At 29.5% G+C, this 17,505-nt stretch overlaps 1 protein-coding gene across 3 annotated transcripts in view; it reads right to left on the bottom strand.

Moving 5' to 3' along the window:
- Positions 1-17,505, bottom strand: part of LOC130662975 (voltage-dependent calcium channel gamma-4 subunit) — a 34,967-nt gene that overhangs the window by 2,983 nt on the left and 14,479 nt on the right. For all 3 annotated transcript variants that reach the window (XM_057461979.1, XM_057461975.1, XM_057461976.1), the window contains 4 exons: positions 15,039-15,394; positions 8,006-8,098; positions 4,242-4,385; positions 2,278-2,366 (listed from right to left, as the gene is read on the bottom strand). In XM_057461979.1, the coding sequence (XP_057317962.1) occupies positions 2,278-2,366; positions 4,242-4,385; positions 8,006-8,098; positions 15,039-15,360 (648 nt within the window). In that variant the 5' untranslated portion in view covers positions 15,361-15,394. The remainder of the gene's footprint in view (positions 1-2,277; positions 2,367-4,241; positions 4,386-8,005; positions 8,099-15,038; positions 15,395-17,505) is intronic.

Here is a 17,505-nt window from a genome sequence, read left to right as displayed (position 1 = left end):
GAGTAAAATAATAAAAAAATTAAACAAGAACTGAGTCGTAGCTGGTAAACAACAAACGATTGTCTCATCACCGTTATCTAACTCAATTCCGACTGCACTCAATCTTTTTATTTTTCTCCTGCATCAATCACTGTCGTCTTTTATTTTCTTCATTTTTTTTCTCAATTGCTATGATTATCGTTACACTTTTTTTATAATTAAAATTAAAGCGAATTAAGGTATTTAAGAAACTTTGAGCTTTTAAAAATATTTAATTATTTAAAGTATTGAGTGCAATTGAGGCCATTAAGAATTTTATTTTTTCTTTACTACTAGTGAAAAAGTTGTAAAACGATACAACGTTATAGAAACTTGTATAATGAAATTATAAAAGTAAGAAGTTGGTGCATAGTTTTTTTTTAGAAATTGAACTAAATTAATCATCGGTTCACGGAAAAACGAAACTTTAAAAATTAGTGTTTGAAATTATAACCCGGAACCTAGGTGTCAATATAGGGAATTTTAACAACTGTGTAAAAAAAAATTCGTTCCCAAAAGATTCCAAAAAAGTTCGATGGGTTGAACTTCTAAACTTGAGAAAGATTAGAATTTTGGGTGGAACTTTTGTGATTTTGATGGTAAAAAAAAAGTTTATCTACACGGAGAAAATTAAATAATAGGAATTACTATCTAGTTATGGTAAAATTTTCTACCATCAATAGATAGTAGTGAATACTATTTAGATTATTGTATAAATCATCTAGATTTTAACATTCACCATATTTATAATAATTGTTACAATCCTGTATGTATTCACTACTATCTATTGATGGTAGAAAATTTTACCATACTCGTGTAAAAAAATTATTGTTTATAATAAATTTAAATATAAATTTCATCTCGAAACTCAGATCGTGACACAAATATGACTTTCATCATGAATTTGTATCATCAACTTTAATCACGTCAAAATTATGACAGTAAAATTTAAATTCAAGTGATCCGAAGTTCATTCACTGAATTTATTTTACAGTCGAAACTGACTTACGTAAATCAAGTACTTGATAGAAGAATTTTATTGGTAATTTCTGAATCGATAAATTCGACAAAAGATTTAATCCAGTAAAAAATCAGTCAAGTTTCTATCGAAGTCATCTCAAGTCCAATTCAAAGATGTAAAAAAAATCAATTTTATAGTTGGTACTGATTTACCAGACGAAAAGTTTGAGTGAATTCATGATGAAAGTGATATTTGTGTCACGTTCTGAGTTTCGTCATGAAATTCAGACCTAAATTCATGATGAACAAAAATTTTTTTTACACGGGTAACTAAATAGTAATTCTTACTATTTAATTTTCTCCGTGTAGGATTTTATATGAGCGAAATTTGAGTAAAAAAGAACGTCTTTAAAACATATTTCTCGAAAAAGTTAAAAAACCTCTAATTTGGAACTTTTTATGCACGTTTGTTGATTTTCATGAGGCTATTGGTTTCTATTGGGAACTTTTTTCAGAACGAAGTTAATATATAGTAAAAATACGTTCAGAGAAATGTCTTTTAAAAACGTTCTTTTTTTTAGACAATATTTTTATTTTACTATAAAAATTACAAAAGTTCAAAAAAAGTTCCATTCGAAGTTCTAATTTGTCTCAAGTTTAGAAGTTATACATGTCGAACTTTTTTGGAATTAATTTTTTTAACACGGGCATTCCAAACAATATATTTTATAATACGTGTCATGAATTTTTAAATTTTAAGTTACGATTCTTAAAGTTCAAATATTGATTTTTCCTGCATGACCAATAAATTTTAATACTTATCCTATAATTATTTAAATTTTAATTATAAATTAAAGAATTACTATTTAATGACAGTATTTACTGTTCACTATCATCATATTACTTGTCGTTTCTCAATTTATATATTTAATTTAATCAGTGTAATGAAAATGACTGAATTTAAATGAAAAATATTTTCGTAAATACTCGACCAAATTAAATAATCTCGTTTTTCAAAGTCCGCGCCCTCATTTCTGTTGGTTTTAACAAGAAAAAAAAGGTGAGTTTTAAATCGCATGCGACATTTATCGGTACGAATATAAAATTTTTTAAATCCAACAGAATTTGCTCGAGCAATTTTTTTAAATGATATTTTTTATTAATATAATTATAAGTATAATTTCAAAAAATTTAGCTTTGGAGGTATTTAAAAGTAATAATTTTCTTAATGATCTCTACTTAATGAGCTTTAAAAAAATTAAAAGTTAATTAACTTTAATTATAAAATATTCAACTAACCTGAAAAGAAGATCTAGGTCTTAATTTACTTCCAACTTCCGCTTTGAATACAGATATGTACATGATCATTCCTACGAGCATCAACAAACCTGGGTAATCAGAGCTTATTGTTATTTTAAATAAAAACCAAGAGACTTAAATTAATGCACACACTGTAAAAAATTTCGGTATAAAAATGGACCCGAAGAACTTTACACGGTGTAGTGTGAAATAACGACGTAAAATTCTTTCGGTGTAAATTATCCATCCGAGTAATTTTCACGTGGTGTGATCTATTTTTTTTTACACCATTTCGTGTTACTCATTACAATTTTAATTAATGAGCAACAAACGATCATTGGATATTTTTAACTACATTAATTTTATTTAGATATTAAATAGTATTTTGAACATGTCAACATTTTTATGATTAATTTTCTTAACGCAAAATTATCATGAATTATAAATTTACACGTTTGGCGGTGTAAAAATTTTTAATTCACACCGTCTAAATTTAACACCAAATTTGGTGTAATTTTTAAACCCAGACATTTACACTACACCGGGTCAAAAAAATTTTTTACAGTGCATATTCTAGGAAAAAAAAAAATAGGCAATCGAAAGGGCTCAACAAGACTTAAAACTGATTACATTTTGAGGCGAATCAGCCAATTGGTTTATAAGTTATACACGAAAAAAAAAAACTTTAAAAATTACTATTTGAAATTATAACCCGGAACCCGGTCGTCAATATGGGGAATTTTAACATTCAAATAGTAAATTTTATAATACGTGTCTTCTATTTTCTAAGTATCAGTTACGATTTTTAAAGTTCAAATACTAATTTTTCTTACATAGACAATAAATTTACATACTTATCATGTAATTATTCACGTTTGAATCATAAATGAAAAAATTACTATTTAGAATGATGGTATTTACTGATTACTTTATCATTATATTACTTGTCATTCTCAATTTATATAGTTCATTTTTTTCCGTGTATGCAAAAACTAAAAACAAAAAAAATTTTTAATTTTTATTCTTCGTATAACTCGTAAACTACATGACCGATCTACCCCAAAATCTAATCAATTTTAAGTTTTGGTGAGTTCTGTCGATTACCCCCAAGTACGTTCAAATCGGTTGATTCGTTCCAAAGATATAGTCGGACAAAAGAAGTTTACACACACACACATACACACACACAACGTCCATCCGGCAATAGTCAGAATAGCTTCCTAGGACCTCAAAACGTCGACATCTGATGAAAACTCGATTTTCGAAAATGGGACCGAAACCAATAAGTTCCTTTTTTTTTAAAGTTTGCAATTTTCTTAGTGGGAAGTTAACAAGACTTAGATTGTATTTGAACTAATGGGTCTGTCTTTGAATTTTTATAAAAATTTTAAGCCGTTTTTGATCTAGAGACAATCAAAAACAGACTAATAAAAATGATAGGCAGTACAAGTTTGATTTTGGTTTGGAGAAAATCAAGAGAAGGCAAAATATTATGAGAAAAAAGTTCATTTTGATCTAGAAGCGATCAAAACTAGACTAAAATTGATTGAAAATAAGTCTGAAAATATTCTACATAAGGAATAGTACGGGGGAAACTCAATTATCTTTCACTTGTTAATTAAATACAAATAAAAAGTAAAGTAAAATTGAGTAGAAATAACTTAAAATACAAACAAATTTTTCGACCCAGTTAATTTCAAAGGCTGACTTATTATATATTAATTTTATAAAATAAATAAATGTTAGCAAAACATAAAGGAAATGAAAAATGCCTTAGGCAAGACAATTATTGGATCGGGGTTTCTGTCTAGATATATTTATTTATTCAACTGTACTATAAACATGAAGCGAATACATATGAGTGCGAGTCATGTTGAAATGATAGATTCATACTCTCAAGATCTATATACTTGACTTTATTCAGTATCTTTCGATATTCCTCAGGCAAAATATGTTAAACTTACCGCAAATGGTGAAGACCACACCGGCTACGAAAACACACAGCTGGTGCCTGGGACGAGATACGTGGGCAGCAAAGTAGCAAACTTCTGCAACTACGAGTAGCAATGTTGCTATGAAGAAGAACATTGCGGACTTTGTGACAGCATCTAAAATATTGTGAAATAACGGAAGATATTACTGTTTACAAGTTTTTCAAATAATATCTACTGTAAAAAATTTGCGGAGTAAACGCTGATTAAATCCGAAGTGGATTAGGGGAAATTATTTTTCATTTATTTAATCCCTTCCACGGAGAGAAATTTATGGTAACGATTACAATATATATTGAGAATGACCATCAATCGCAACAGGTTTTTTTGAAATATATATTATAGGAATGTCACCCGTGTAAATTATGGTAAACATTCCTATCTATATGGGTTTCATTTTTATATAATATTGAAATAGTTCTTATAAAATTATGGTAATAATTCCTACATAATATTCGTGCGAATCATTACCATAATATATGGTAATGTTTACCATACATGCTGAAAAAAAATGCTAACTATTACCATCTTGCAATAGGGAATGATTACTATCTGTATGTGATAATCATTATCATGCTTTTATGTTAACTATTCGTTTCTCGTATAGTAATAATTACTATTGCCGATAGTAATAGTTACCATCTAGATAGAAATATTTCTGATGTCTAAAAAATTTTTGATTTTGCTTTCAAAGATAGTAATGGTTATCATCACGGATATGAATGGTTAACATAAAAGAATGAGAATCATTACAATGTCAGGATGGAAATAGTTACTTCGTTAAGATGGCACACGGAAAAAAATTAATCGTGAATGCAACATGATGCAGTCTTGGTAAATAAACATGATGAAATCATGTTGCATTCACATGATTTGTCATGTTTCGGTTACATGATAGTCATGTTGCGGTAACATGAAAAAATCATGTTGCATTCACATGATTTGTCATGTTTCGGCTACATGATAATCATGTTGCGGTAACATGAGAAAATCATGTGGCATTCACATGATAATCATGTTACGGCTACATTATAATCATGTTGCGGTAACATGAGAAAATCATGTTGCATTCACATGATCTGTCATGTTTCGGCTACATGATAATCATGTTGCGGTAACATGAGAAAATCATGTGGCATTCACATGATAATCATGTTACGGCTACATTATAATCATGTTGCGGTAACATGAGAAAATCATGTTGCATTCACATGATCTGTCATGTTTCGGCTACATGATAATCATGTTGCTGCCACATATTATCATGTAGCCGAAACATGACAGATCACGTGAATGCAACATGATTTTCTCATGTTACCGCAACATGATTATCATGTGAATGCCACATGATTTTCTCATGTTACCGCAACATGATTATCATGTAGCCGAAACATGACAAATCATGTGAATGCAACATGATTTCATCATGTTTATTTACCAAGACTGCATCATGTTGCATTCACGATTAATTTTTTTCCGTGCAAGTATTACCGTTTTTTTTTTCAGCGTGTAATAAATGGTAAAGATTACTATAAAATTTATAAATTTATCATATTATGGGAATTATTAGCGCCATATGACAGTAATGGTTACCATGCTATCATAGTAATCATTACCATGCTATCATAGTAATCGTTACCATATTATTATGCTAAACAAAACTATAACATCAAGGTAATGATTCCCATACACTATGGTAATGATTCCTATGCACTACGGTAATGATTTCCGTAATGAAAATTCTTATGTAATTATCTTACGAAGCATTACTATAATATATGGTGAAGTTCACCATAATAAATGATAGAGATTACCATAAAATTTATAAATTCATCATATTATGGGAGTTATTACCGTAATATGATGGTAATGGTTACCATGCTATTATAGTAATCGTTACCATATTATCGTAGTAACCGTTGCCGTATCATTATGACAATCAAAACTATAACATCATTACCATGGATTCCCACACACTATGGTAATAACTACCATACACTATAGGAATAACTACTGTAATAGATGATAACAATTACTACAATACTATGGGAATATTTCATATATATTATGGGTATATCTCACATATATTATGGTAGCAGTTACCATGACGTTCGGGGTATATTCCCATATACGCAGCTAGGAACCGTTTCAATGTAGATATAATATTTGTTCCTGTGACTGTAGGAACTATGCTCATAAGTACGGTAACCATTTCCATGAAATTATGGAATGATTCTCTTACATTATGGGGCTACCATAGTAGTATGGGAACGACTATCATAATATGGGAATATTTTACATATGTAATGGGAACAGTGACCATGATGTAGGGCTTATTCCTATACGCACCTTAGGAACCGTTCCTATACATGTATAGATATAGGATTTATTCCTATGTGATTATACACTGAAAGAAATTTTCTTTAAAAATTACCGTTATATTCACGGTAATCGTGGGACGAATGGCACGACTTAATCATTCATCGGTACGTGAGATAATTTTTTACTTTTTTTCAACAAATTTTACCGTAGTCTACTGTAAGTTTTATTCGGTTTTTGGTAAATTTTATGAAGTCTACCAAAAAATATATAAATTTTTTCGTAATTTTTATTTCGAAGATAGTAATAAATAAAAACGCCAAATTATATCCCGCGATTACAGTGAATTTAACGGTAATTTTTAAAGAAAATTTCTTTCCGTGTAGGAACCATTCCCATGAGTATGGTAATTATTACTATAATCCAATAACCATATGATATAGGATTTATTATTACACTGTAAAAAGAGCGGTGTTAAAAATGGACTCATTTTAACTCCGCCCGGTGTTGAAATAAAATTACACCGGTGTAGGAGGAGTAATTCACCGGTGTTAAAAATACCGGTGTTAAATCAGGGTAACCGGTGTAAAAGCGGAGTAAAATCGGTGTAAAAGCGGGGTAACCGGTGTAAAAACGGAGTAATATCGGTGTAAAATCGGGGTAACCGGTGTAAAAGCGGAGTAATACCGGTGTAAAAGCTGGGTAAACTGCGTCCGCTTGGAGTATTAACTTTAAAGATTATAAAACACAAAAAATGTCAGTTCTCTATGAAAATTAATAAAGAAAATTATTTATTAACAAGTACAGTGATCGAGTACGTAAAAATATTCACAAAGTAAAATATTTTAACATCGGTAAAGAATATCTACACCGGCGGCGGCATTATTTTCACACCGCTTCCGGGGGTAAATTTAACACCGATGATTTTAACACCCACACCGCTTGGACTTACCCCGGTGATTTTTTACAGTGTATAATGATAGGGATTGTGCCTTAGTTACGGTAACTTTTGCCAGGAATTACAGACGTATATCCCATAATTCTAAATGACCATTAACATAACGTTTTGAGTTAATATTTCATAAACGTACGAGGAACGTTTACCATAATTTTCTCTCCGTGTCGTAGTGAAATTCACTCCAAAGCGGAATTTATTTTGACGTTGAAACTACGGATCAGGGTTAATGCGGATTAAAATACGATCCCCGTCACTCCGAAGTTGCTCTATATAAAAAAAAAAAGCTCTCACTTATTCCATATGCGGAGTGATTTTTTTTTTTATTCTGTAACTTCTAGTGATGAAGTGAACTCGAATAGAAATAAAATCCCTATTCACTACCGATTTAGTGGTGGGTAATTTTAGAAGCAAAAAAAAAATTTTTTTTTATTTTTGAAAAACGTGTTACATAAAAACTTACAAGGTATCGCCATCGTTGAATCACTGGGATCAGGACTATACTCTTCGTTGGGAAAGTAGTCGATACTTGAACACTCGTACTGTATATGCGAAGCTAAAAGAAAATTTAATAATCATATATGTCTATATATGTATATATATTTGAAATTGATGTATAGGAAAAAAAAGATCGCGAGATTGCAGATATTTAAAATTGGATAACTTTGTTTTTCTATCGACACAATGAAAAATGTTCCGATATTAAATTTATAGATTAATATTTCACTTAAACATATTTATTTAAATAAACGTTATGTTGTGTAGACATGTAAAAAGATTTATATCCCGCTGAGTGAATTAAAATAAACTCTGTATGTTCCCGAGTTGAAAAACAAATTCGGATTTAAGTCGCAAAGTTCTCAATGAGGTTTTTGAGGATCAATTTAGAATTTTAAGATTGACAGCAGTATAGAAAGTTATCTTAGTTTAGTCCTCAAAGTAGTTACGACTAATTTTACCACTTTGAGGGCTAAACTGAAATAACATAATCTGGATGAGAGCCTCAAAATATTCAAAACATACAGGAATAATTTTATCCACATTTGAACCTCAAAAGTCTCATTCGACGTATTCTCTCCTCTCCCTTGTCTATCTAAAATTTTTCAAAATCCGAAGTATAACTTTTCATTCGTTGAGGATTTTAAAGTCTTAGTCATAATTTAAAATCGATAAATTATTTGCATTTGAATCGTTTATTTGAGAAACCCCATAAGTCAAGAAAACAAAATTTTTCAGGAAACACAAAAAACATTTTTTTGGAAAAGCTTGACATTAAATTAATAAATAAATAATTGAATACAATAATGTTAGCGTTTGTGAAAAAGATTCCAACAAGAAAAATTTAATTTTTTAACTGAAACTTCTTAAAAAAATTATTTAAAGTTGATTGACTTATGGGGTTTCTCAACCAAACGGAAAAAAAAGTTATAAAATCATTGTTTTTTTAAATGTTTCCACTCAAATCATTTATTAGACTGATAAAATGAAGTATTAAATATGTATTTGAACTCTGAAACTCAGAAATTATAATTAATTTAAACATTTTAATTAGTCATATAACAGTCAACAATAAAACAACATTTGAAATTAATTTCCCAAAAAAGCGCGAATTTCAAATAAAAAATGAAAAAAAATTATTTCTGTAAAACCAAAACTGCATATGTTCATTTGAGTCATTGACTTATGGGATTTCTCAATTAAATGAAATTGCTGTTACTCGGTTAATTTTTTTTGAACGCTGATTTGATGCATATTTTGATTGATTTCTATGGAGGGATATCCAAAGAACCCAAAAATCCAAAAAACCCAATTTCGTAAAAAACATGACTTATGGGGTTTCTCAAATAAACGATTCATTTAGACCTCATAGTTCTCTTTGAAGATTTTGAGTACTAAAGTAGAGTTACTTTCTGGGCGGCGAATAAAACATTAAAGGAATTGAGGCTTTTGAGAGCTAAACTAGAATTTGTTTTTTGTCTTGGGTTATTATAAGAAAAACAGAGGGATAATAATACTTACAATGCATAAAAAAACTATATTCAATTATTTATTGTTGTAATTATATTTTTTCCTTATTGTACTTTTAATAGTTATTTAACGCAATGGATTAATAAGTTAACCTGAGGAGTTACTGCTCTACTGTACGGTTGAAAAAAATTTTTTCCTTTATTCACCAGGATATTTGACAGGTTTAAATGGGATAAAGTTGTACTCAACAAAAATAGATATTGCTGATTTTTTTTTCTTTCTCCACCACCAGCTAGTACTGCTGTATAGATATAGATAGATAAAAAAAAAGTGTATAGTTTGCAACGCGAAGGAATTAAAGTTTCAGCAGATGGAGGTGCAAAGTTTACACGAACGTCATAGCAATAAAGTAGACAGACTTCATAAAATTGTAAAATTGTAAAAACATACTCGAGTAATATTTTCCTCTTACGTTCGCTTTAATATATATATGTATATATAAGAGAGTAAATGAAAAAATATTATTAAACCACTTGTAAACTTGCGCATATTCACGTTATTACAAATAATACTTGAATGTGGATTAAAAAATTTATATAAATATTTTTTGACTTTTATATTTTTTACTCAAATATGAAGCATCCCTGGTAGCCACACTGAGAGAAAAACAACTTTTAGAAATAATGTTTTTTCTTGTTACAAGAAATTATGCTTGTGGACATTTTCAATCTGGTTACATCACTAGATATTATAGTCATAATATTACATAAAAAATTATTACATGCAACAATACTATACACAGAAAAAAAAAAAATTCTTGGCACAAGAAATATTTTACTTTACGAATTAAAGACAAAAATTTTTTTAGAACTAGAAAAAATCCCTTAGCGCAACGAGTTTTTTTCGCCCAAAAAAATGTTTTTTTGCTCCAAGAAAATTTTTTATTGCTCCCAGAAAATGTTTGTTTTCAATTTATAATTCACCAAATTACTTGGGGTAAGTAAAAATTTTTTGCACTAAGAAGTACTTTTTTTTCTGTACAACAAATTATCACACGTTCAATTACTACTCGCTCAAATATCGCAATATTTCAATATCATATGACAAAATATTATATTTAATAACATAAAATATACTAGGCATCGCATGTCTGCATGTATACGAATTTCATAATTTTTTTTTACGAGATATTATTACGCTATAAAATTTGGGTGCATGATATTCTGATAAATGATAATTAGACGTAAGATATTTACTTGTCTCATTATTATGGCATTGATATTTTTTCGAATGATATTATGACTGATATTTAGTCGTGACACCAAATAAATTTTAATTTTCTTTTGGCAAGACAATTATTTTTCAACTCAAATATCGAATTAATAATACGAGAATTTTGATCGATTTATCACTTAAAAAAATATTGATTTTACAAAAGTTAATTTTTTTTTTAGTAAATTTTGATCGCAAGTTGCAAAAATCTACAATCGAAATAAGATGTCAAGTTGACTGCAAAAAGTTGACTATAACTTGTAGTGTTTTGATCGGCACTTGTTTGTTTTTGATCGTCTTTAGATCAAAAACAGTTTAAAATTTTTATAAAAATTTAAAGGTAGACCAATTATAGTTCAAGTGCAATAGAGTTACATGGAGAGAAATTTATGGTAACCGTTCCTAATAGTACGTTTATGAAATATCATCCCATACCGTTATGGTAATGATTACTTAAAATTATGGGATATAGGCCCATACTTTCTGGGAAAAGTTCCCATAAGTATGTGAACAATTCCCATCATTATGGTAACAGTAGTTCTCATATCGCATGTGAAAGAATTATGGTAATGGTTACCATACTATATGGTAATTGTTAAAGTAATATTATGGTAACGATTACTATAATATTATAGTAATGATAACTATAATGTGTATGGGTGCCGTTCCTATAATCAACATTTCAAAAAAACCGGATACCATGCATTATGGGAACCATTACCATAATATGTTGCAATTGTTACTATACATTTTTCTCCGTGTAAATCAAAATCAGATCAAATTTTTCAACCCGGGGAACTTGACGTTAAATTGACCGACAACACTTAACAGCAATAAGTTTTTGAAGAGAAAGTGTGGCTATCAGGGATGCTATACCAGGAATATAAACATCAGTACTTATATCGACATAAATATTGATATTTATAGATGATAAAATTATAAGTACTTATATTTTGAATAGTTAATATCCAAAGTAAATAGCGACGATGAGTCTATCATAAAGAAATAATAAAAAAGCTATTGATATAGCGATAAGAAAAAAAAAGTTTGTAATAGAAAAGTAAAGTATAGAGTATAGAAAGCAAATATAAAAGTGAAAAGAGAATTTTTTACGTTATCACTGTTGACGGGACTCGTCGCAAAACGATGAATAGGATTTTGCACTATTTTTCATTGCATCCAGAAAATAATATTTCAAAGCTTCCATTTTTTTTCACATTCATATGATATTGAAGTTTCTATAGTTTTTATATTTACAATATAACAATGAAATTAAGCTTTTCCATTTCAGTTAATTTAAACTATCAGTTAGCTTTTATTTTTATTTAGTCATAAAGGAAATACAGATTGAAAGATTGATGATCAAAGATAAAAAATTTTATATAAATTATTTACGGAAAAAATATTTGCAAGTTAAAAAAAAAGAAAAATGTTCGTAAAATTCCCTAAATTGTATTTATTTTTTTTTTAATTTACTAAGACGTAATTAGTAAAAGGAAGATATTTAAGAGCTGGATATTCATTTCCGTACCGGAATATTGCCGCTCTGACTGTACCTCAGACTGAGAGGTAGGGTATCACAGTAAAGATAGAAAAGAACCCCCCCCCCCCCTCCCCCACATCAAATTGATGGGATTCCAAAATTTCGAGTGAAAAATTTTTTTGGTCATTAGCAATCAAACCTTGATTGTACAATCGAAAAAACCCGTCAACTTAGACTTTGAAATGCCAATATTTCGGTATAATCCCTTGGCACGGTAGAAGAGTCACTTCCGCTTCTGTGACCCGAAATAATTTACATTACGGAGTCTGTTTATCTTTCAACGTATCCGAAATTGTTTAAGTAAACGTATTACAAGATTGTGTAAAGTACGTGCTTTAGGTTTACTGATTTATATATACATATATATTTTGTCTGGGTACATAAGAAGAACAGTTGAAAATTTTAGCTATTAAAACGGACGTCACAAAGCCCTTATAAGAGCCGCAAGACAGTGGCGACATCTACTATAGAGTAGTATGACCATCACATATATATATTTAGCGAAGAACTTATAGGATTAGATGGAAACAATCCCTTGTCTATGTCGCCAATTATCGAAGAGAATGAAAACGTTGTTTTTGTGTGTGTGTGTGTGTGTGTGTGTGAGAAGAATTAAGTATACAAACGTTAGAATTTACAAGTGAATGATTTATGTACAAATTAGTGAGTGTGAAGAGCAGAGGTGGAAAAATGAAGCGTGGGGTGAGTGATGTTTCGTCTATCGTATATCCTACCTAAGATGCCATGTTGGAAATGTTATATATTAAAACAGACATAGGATCGAGTCACTGTGAGAGGCGCGTAGTGTACAAAGCCATCTTGCGGAGGGCTGGGCAAAACGGGGTACCTCCGAAATGTTATGAAAAAAAATTTTTTGTTCTAAATGCTTTTTAAAAGTTTCAAAATCACTTTTGAAAATATAATTGAGCATTATTTTCAATTTTTTTCGTTAAACTTTTTCAAAAACCGAGTGACAGTCGAAAAATGTTAATGACTTTGATTTCATAATAAAAACTATTAAAAATTTTTTTTTCTTTCTTTGTATCAAATAAACATGTAAAATATAATTTTTCTTCATGTAAATTACTTACAAAAAAATTTAATTTAATCGAATTCATTTAAAATCCAGATTTTTTTTTTTACCTTTTTTAGGGGGTACCCCATTTTTCCAGCAAAAACAAAAATTTTTTTTTTATCGGTAACTGAAAATTTCTTCTATTTACTTTGATAATCATTAAAAAAAAAAAAGATTTTGCGTATTTTAGTCCTCGAAAATTTAGTATTTGCTTAAGTACCCCGTATTACCCAGCCCTCCACTATATTTATATAAAAAAAAAAAAAAAAAAAAGAATTTTTAGCGCATGAAATATTTTACATTATGAACTGAAGCCAAATTTTCTTAGGACTACACAGAAAAAATGGATTTCTTGAGGCGAGTAAAAACTTTTTGAGTCAAGAAATTTTTTTTTGTGTATAAATTTATATATATATAAATAAATACTAATGTGATCCTTGTCAAGAAAATTTGTAATTGACGTAAATTAAAAAATTAATAGAAAAGTGTACTATTAGTTTAATGATTGATTGGAAAAATTAATGAGCAGATAAAAGAAAATCTTTTTATTATTTATTGTTCAATTTAATAACTCACTCTGATTTATTTTCTACCGTAAAGGATAAAGGAAATACGTTTTTAAAAAACTAAATTAAAGAAATGTGAAGGGAAGAAAAATAAAGCTATCAATGGCGAATCTTTGTCCTAGTGTCACGATATCGTTCTATATGCATATAAAGGTAAAGGTATTTGACTTGAACAGTTTTCTTTTTACATCGATATATATATTTTATAAATATATTCTGAAAAGTTGAATATTGCCAAGAAATCCAAAGATCATATATATCTAGCGGTTGACGTCAAATAAGATTTACTATTTATAATAAAAGTGAATGAAAAATTTAAATTCAGATTTAAAATGGTTTAAATTCAGCATTGAATGAAACGTTGATACAAAATAAAGTGAAAATTAAATTGACTGCATGAGGTGGTTACGAACGAGCAAATGTACACTCGAATAAAGTGCAAATAAATATTTTTAAGTATTCATAGTATGTATGGGTGTTTTTTTCGATTAGAAACCCCAAATGGAATTATCCATGACTACGAGAATTTTTAAATTCTTGATTTCTCTCTAATTCCCTAGTGGTCTGATATATTTTTTTATTTTTTTCTTTATCTATTATAATTTTTCCTCTCTTTTCTATCTTCACTGAGGTACGTTTCCTCTGGCAGACTAGGGTACAGTCAGAGCGGAAAGAGAAGAAGGGTGGTTTCCGGTACGGCAAGTAACGAGTCATTTCCTCATTTCTCCTGACATCCCTTTCTGTTTGACCTCCTTCTTCTCTTCTCCCTTTTCCCTCATCTCTTTACGTTACGACAGAGGGTTGTTACAGTCTATGAACACTTTGCAAATATTACATTGACTAAATGCTCACTTAAAGATATTGATTTTATACTGATATTAAATTATCATTATTTTCAAAAATTACTCAACATCAAAAATAAATGAATAAATTTATATCCCCTTTTATTTCATTTCATTAAACACTTTTACTTATTTTATGCTGTGAAGTAAAAAAGTTAAAAAAAAAAAGCCGGCTTTAATAATCCGGTTGGATAAATGCACCATAGGGACAAAGCTGGAAGATAACTCACTTGTAGCAACGCAGACTCTCCAGAGGCCACTGTAAGTAACTTTACTGTCCGGTTCGGCAGAGGCGTTCGACGCGAAAGCTTTCGGCAGCTTTTCCTCAGTGAAAAGCCACTCGCCCGTACCAATAGCGACGGATACGATGATAAGAGATAAGAAGGCTGAGATACCCGATGCAATTCTTAGACTGTTATCACTGTTTGAACTGTTATCAGTATTATTGTAAGTACTGCTTGCGCGGCTGTAACTACTCGAAAGTCCTGATTGCTCAATTCTGTGATCGTCTTCTTCCTCGTAGCAACAACCACAGCAATTGTAGCAAGACATCACGACCAACTACTGTCTTTTCTTCGTAGCATCCCTGGATTAAATAATGAAAATTTTAAATTGTATTATTATTAAGGTAAAAGACCTTAAACCCAATCAGTATCAATAGGCACTCACTTTTACAGGTTAATGCGTTTTTATATTATTTTTATAGAAAAAAATTATTGATTAATTACTATTTGTGAATCTAAATATATTAGGATATGACATCGAAGTATTTTGTACTTTATTGTGAATTTAAATTAAGTTCAAAATTGCGCTCAGCCTGAAATTCTTTACTTTTTCTCACCTCCGGGCGGAAAGCGTCAACTTTCGTCCCACTGTGCAAAACGAAGTTGCCGCTTCCCGCCTCCGTCGAGGAGAAAAATAGTATACACTCCTCGGGAAGTAAATAAGAAAGCCTCAGATCACATGTTTGTTGAACAATTACATATGATCTGAGACATTTCTTACTTTACTTCCCTAGGTGTGTAATATACTATTGAATATGACTGATTCATATTAGAACAGTAGTAAATCATTGCTTAACACGTATTATTACTTTTTAAACAGTACCCAATGCTGTGCTACACAGTACATGAAACATATGACTGGTTACTGTTAAAATAGTTGTCGTTCATAGTTCAAGAGTCTGCGGACCTCTCAGCACAGCTCTTGTTGCTGTGTAGAATGTAAAAACTTGCTATTTAGTTACAGTAATGGTTACTTATATAGATCTCGTAGATCTCATTAACCTCCAGAACAGTACTCATTCCTGTTCTGACATGAACGGTTACCAACTTCACATGTGTCTTTACTATTCTTGACACTGCAGGCATATATGAACTTGGTAACCGTTCATGTCAGAACAGGACTGAGTACTGATCTAGTTCCTGCACAGTAAAAAATATTGTGTCACTTTTTGTAACATAAAAAATGTGTTATACACTCTTTATTAACACATTTTGTGTGTTACTGTGGAATTCTTTGCGCCCTCTTGTGGCGATATTTCAACATAATCTTTGTGTTAAAAAGGGGTTACACAAAGTTTGTGTCGAAATTTCAACACAAATTTTGTGTCAACCGTTTTTAACACACAAACTGTGTTGATTTTACACAATATTTTTTACTGTGTGTCACTAAATAGTAAGTTCTTACATTCCATACAGCAACAAGAACTGTGCTGAGAGGTTCGTATACTCTTGAACTATGAACGAAGACTAATTTAACAGTAACCAATCATATGTTTCATGTAGTGCAGCACAGCACTGGTTACTGTTTAAAAAGTAATAGTATTTGTTAAGCAATGACTTACTCCTGTTCTAATATCAATCAGTCATATTAAAATGTATTTTTCCCTATATTTTTTGTCAATTACTGCGCAGAACAGTAACCACACTGTTAGAAGTATTTATTTGAGCCAAATAAATATTTGTTAATAGTTAATAAATGATTTATTAAATGGGATTTATTTGGGCCAAATAAGCCATTTCTTAATAGTTAATAAATGGCTTATTTGAATAGAAAGAAATGACTCGTGATGTTAATTAAGTAAGGTTATGACAAATAATTTATAGGACTGTTTAATTTTATTTTTTTAAAGAAAATAATACACACAATTAATGTTAATTGAAGATAAAAATTATTATACAAAAGATATAAAAAAAATGAAATATTATAATAAATTTTTACTAACAATCACACTCATTCCATTCAAAGTTATAACCTGAACTTCATGTGTCATTTCTTTCTATTCAAATAAGCCATTTATTAACTATTAAAAAATGACTTATTTGGCCCAAATAAATCTCATTTAATAAATCATTTATTAACTATTAATAAATTTTATTTGGCTCAAATAAATACTTCTAACAGTGCAGTACTACTTATTTTTTTCCATGTACAGGTACACTCAACGAGCTTATTTGAAAAATGAATACTAACTAATTATCAACATTATTTTTTAAATTATAATTTTTTTCTAATACTAAAAACTACAAAAAAAAAAAATAACTAAAAACAAAAAATGATTTTTCATTTTATTTACCAGCTTATGGTGAGTGGTTTAATCTCACTCCAATTAAAAGTGAGCGGGTAATGGGTCTTTTACTTCATTATTATTATTCGTTATTATGATAATGCAAGTAAGTAATAAAATATAACAAT

Source organism: Microplitis mediator, chromosome 2 (genome assembly GCF_029852145.1).
Source record: "Microplitis mediator isolate UGA2020A chromosome 2, iyMicMedi2.1, whole genome shotgun sequence".
NCBI lineage: Eukaryota > Metazoa > Arthropoda > Insecta > Hymenoptera > Braconidae > Microplitis > Microplitis mediator.
This window is presented reverse-complemented; position numbering and strand designations above follow the sequence as displayed.